Genomic DNA, 4,533 nt, shown 5'->3' with positions numbered 1-4,533 from the left:
GCTCACGGCAACTGCGGGGCTTAGCGTGCGAAGTATTTAACGCTGAATTTTTGGGTCATTGCTTCTAAGAAGTGGATGGGAAAGGGTTAATTTACAGCACTGTGCATCGTTGTTACAGGGGCCTGAAAAACAAATGCTTTAGTGTTTGGGACAAATATTAATGCCAAAGTCTTCCACTTTCCTGATTTAATGTACATCTGTCATGTTTGGCTTCTGTAGGACTTGCAGGGAAAGTGGCACAATATCCTCTTCCAGCCTAGGTTTTTTTAATATAACTTCATAGAATGGTTTGGATTGGAAGGGACCTTAAAGATCATCTAGTTCCAACCCCCCTGCCATCAGCAGGGACACCTTCCACTAGACCAGGTTGCTCAAAGCCTCATCCAGCCTGGCCTTGAACACTTCCAGGGAGGAGCAGCCACAGCTTCTCTGGGCAACCTGGGCCAGTGTCTGACCACCCTCACAGTGAATTTCCAGACAATATCCTGCTGGTGATGTTTCCTAATAAAGGATGAGATGGGCATTGGTCATATATGGCAATGCTACTTCCATATGTATTAAAAAAATATATATATGGAAGAAAGAAGAATCTAACACTATATAAACAAGTTATATTGTGAGACAGGATTTTATTCATTATCTGACAGTTAGATGTTTCCTTTTCAAATTCAGTAGCATTTTTTCATTAGTCCTTCTCTGTTGGTTTGCCAGTTGGTAATATCTATATGGATTTATGTCTGTCTTACTCCCATTTTGTATCAAAGGATCAAGGATATCTTTGGGGTTTTATTAAATCCCTAATCATAATTTGCATTCTGTGGTTTTTGTGCATTGTTTGCTGTAAACTTAAGAGTGATCTTTGTGATCAGATCAGTGCTTCAAAGTTTCACATTAAAATGCCATCAAAGGCTCATATAACTGTAAATGCCAGATTGTTTTACCAGAAATAGTTATTACTTTATTACAGTAACAGATGTATGTCCATGTGATGTGTCTTGGTGATTTATTTCTTCATTTTGCTGTTGATGTAGTTGGTAGATCTCAAAGCAGAACTCTTCCGAAAGCAAGAACAATTCAAGAAAGAAAAGCTATTGAAAGATGCCGGTGTCTTTGCAAGGCCCAAAACTTCTAATAAGGTAGAAATCTTTTTCCATTGGTGTTTTTGTCGTTCTTTCCCTTTAAAGTAAGGAAGTTCAGGTTCAAATCTAAATAAATAAATACTCAGATCTGTGCTGCTGTTCAAAAAATGTAAAATCTACGTGATGAGGATGTTCTTTAAATTTCTATCAACTCATTTCCAGGTGAGATTCTTGTGCACAGCAGAAAACTTACCTCATGCTCATGCCCATCTAAATCATCTCTTAATCTTCATTCCCCAAGGAGCCACAGCTTTTGTAGCTATAGGAAAAGATGCTTCTTTTTTTCCTCCAAGATTTTGTAAGGCTCCTGAAGGAGGGAGGATGAGAGACTCTGCCAGGATCACTGAGCTTGCTTGATAAATGCTCTGCGATCTGTTCCTCTGTATCACGGTGTGTAACAACGAACACACAATTATCTCTCATGTTTTACTCTTTACTGCACATTGGTTTTTATTCAGTCTGTACTTTTCTAGTACTAGAATACAGTATTGCTGCCCTATTTGAAGAACATGCAGCAGTTACAGTGTTATGCTGTGAACAGGAAAACTGATTGCATTTTATATCTGAAATGAAGGTAATGGAGAAGAGAAACAATTCATGCCTTTGTTATTACTTTAACAATCAGCAGGATTGCTCTTATTCATTTTTTTCTACCTTAACATCTTTGCCAGAATAGATTTTGTCAGATTTCTGAGTTCCTCTCTTTTTTTTTTTTGCTTCTCAGCCTGTTGTTAATGATCATATTGTACTGCAGTCTGTGTAATTTTAGGACATACCTGCTGCATCCTACAGCACAGTAGGTACAGTCTCGAGTCAAACATGTTTAAGATGTTATTTACAGGGTCTTTCACTATTGGTTTGCAAAGTGTGCATTATGGAGTTGAAATACTTTTTAATCACTGTAAATGCAATATTTTTATGTATTTCTTTATTTGTTATAAAATTGTACTCCACAGAAACCAAGCATCTGGACCAAACAAAACACAGGAGTTGCAAATCGAGCTGAGAAAGACATTGAGCAAATGACAGAAGAGGAGGATATGTTGGATAAATCAAGGTAATTCTTTGGCTCTGTAAGAAAGGAATGCTTTGCAGAACTTGTTTTTCAGTGTTTAGAAAAGCACATGAAGCAAGTTATGCACATTTTGGACCAGCAGTTCCCATTAGACCAACCAGTAAGACCAGCATCAGTTCCATGCTCTTCACCAGTAATGTACAGACTGCATCCCAGCAGTCTCATGCTCTAGGGATACCTGCCCTCGCGTGGTCAGAGCTGTCTAAATAGGTCAGGTTCCTGATTTTTGAAAGTCATCTCTAGAATTAAAAGCCAGGGCAGTGATACATTAGAATTCTCTGGCGAATTGCTTCTTGGACTTGGCAGAAAATGGCTCACTTTTCTGCAAGATCTACCTCTAAATGGGGTAGTTGTGCATAAAGATAGATGTTGAAGATTCAGTTTCTAAGCCATTTGCTGCTTTTCTGTAAGCAGTTCCTTGCTCTTCAAAACTGTCTTCTACCATTCCAGAAATTAGCTGAGGTTTTCTCTTCAGTTTCTAAAATTAAGTGTAACTCCATGTTATCTCTTTCTTTTTTTTTTCTTTTTTTTAATGTAAAACAGTATTTTAGTGTCTCATACCTGCAAAAGGTGGTCAGGCTTCCACTATGTATCTGACTGACCACAGTAGTTAGACAGAGGTCGAATATTTGTTACGCCATGTTCCTGCCTACTTGACAAATTACACTTAAGGTTAATTCTGTAACTTCACTAAAATTATTTTCAGTATAAACTGTGGAACTGGATATCTGTGTATCTTCAGAAAAGTCAGTTAAGGTTCAAAACAAAAACCAGGCATAACTCAGCTTCTAGGAAGCATTTCCAGCACTCCTGGTATTTTTCTCTTCCATTTATCTAAGGTGAAATTGGTCATTTTGAACTGTGTTGGGAATTCATGGGATTGCAAAATTGTTTTTTGTTTTCCCTTTTCAGGAAGAAACTGGAAGAGAAAGCAAAGCTGTATGAGAAAATGACAAAAGGCGACTTTCCAGGTGAACAAAACTAGTCTAAATTAGTAATTTATATATATTTTATATAGAGAGAGATAGATACAAAATTGTTGGCAAAGCTCACCCTAAAAGTTGGTATTTCTGACTGTCTGGTGACTTACAGCAGCTACACTATGAATTCACTGCTTGTCTTTTTACATGGGCAGTTTTTTTTGGCGTTATACAAAGTGGTTGACATGGGTTATCCTGCTTTGGAAGGGAGAAGAATACAGGTACTAGAGAAAATAAAATTACTTTTTGAAGGACAGCCTGTCCTAGTAAAGCACTGTAGGCTTGTTTCACCCGCTTGTTCATTAAGTGGGTGGAATATATTCTGTTATTTCAATACAGAACCTTAGAAAAACAAAATGAATTTATTCTCCACTGTGCAGTCTTTGGGTTGCATTGCTGATGTTCTGTCCTGCATTCTAATTCTTGGACCATTATGAAAAGTAGAGGAGCAGGAGGGGAGTCTGGCTGGTCCATACATGAATGCCAGTCATGCAGCTAATAGGGTTGGAGAATCCTAATCTGTCCCTTTCTTCTCTCACTCATTTGGTCCCTTGCAAGAAGTAATTAATAAAGTAGAATACAAATTTCCTTGCAATTAATCTTTAATGTTTTCTTTAGTATTGTCCATCTTTGTCCATATGACCCCACCACTTCTCAGCTTTTCTAAAAAGTACCAGTGCTTAGCTACTGCCAACGCACCAAATGTTAAGCATCAAAAAAGTATTTGAACTGTTACATAACAAACCCTGTGCTTCTGAAACAGTTAATGAGCGGAGAATATTTGAGTGCAAAGACTGCAACCTTTTCTGTATCGTACACAAACGATTAATTGCTTTAAAATACCCTAAAACTTCTGTTCAGAAATAGAGGTTATCATTGTGGAGCCATTTTCTACCTCTGAGTTTGTTTGGCACTGAATGATAGTTGAGTATTCCCCAATAGTGTGGTCAAGGACATTGATGGCAGCTGAAAAGCTGATTGTGACTATTTTGTATTGATTTTGTGCTCAGTTCTGTTCTTTTCATGGCTGTTCTCTAAGAATCAATTTTCTGCCTTAGATGAAGAAACTGAGGATTTGTACCTAGTGGATTTCACTCAGAAGATCATAGACAAACAGCACGAAGTACAGGAGCTGCATCAGAGCGAGGCTGCTAGAAAGACTTTAGAAAAAGAAACAGATGATGAGGAAACTCAACCTGAAATGGAAATACCACCTCCTGAGGACCCAGACGAAGAATGGTTGGTACTACTGATTGGGCTAAGCTCTTCTGACCAGTCTGTTTCTTGACAATTGCATGAGAAAATAATTTTAATCTCCAAAGTATGTGGAGTGGCACCC

At 38.0% G+C, this 4,533-nt stretch overlaps 1 protein-coding gene across 1 annotated transcript in view; it reads left to right on the top strand.

Annotated features, from left to right (window-relative positions):
• Positions 1 to 1,037: 1,037 nt before the first annotated feature.
• CCDC174 (coiled-coil domain containing 174) overlaps positions 1,038 to 4,533 on the top strand; it is an 11,689-nt gene continuing 8,193 nt past the window's right edge. The window contains exons 1-4 of the mRNA XM_029083497.1: positions 1,038 to 1,136; positions 2,096 to 2,196; positions 3,127 to 3,185; positions 4,253 to 4,433. Coding sequence (XP_028939330.1) covers positions 2,162 to 2,196; positions 3,127 to 3,185; positions 4,253 to 4,433 — 275 coding nt within the window. The 5' untranslated portion in view covers positions 1,038 to 1,136; positions 2,096 to 2,161. The remainder of the gene's footprint in view (positions 1,137 to 2,095; positions 2,197 to 3,126; positions 3,186 to 4,252; positions 4,434 to 4,533) is intronic.

The sequence above is a fragment of the Antrostomus carolinensis genome, unplaced genomic scaffold (assembly GCF_000700745.2).
Source record: "Antrostomus carolinensis isolate BGI_N321 unplaced genomic scaffold, ASM70074v2 scaffold41351, whole genome shotgun sequence".
In the NCBI taxonomy this organism is placed as follows: Eukaryota; Metazoa; Chordata; class Aves; order Caprimulgiformes; family Caprimulgidae; genus Antrostomus; species Antrostomus carolinensis.
This window is presented reverse-complemented; position numbering and strand designations above follow the sequence as displayed.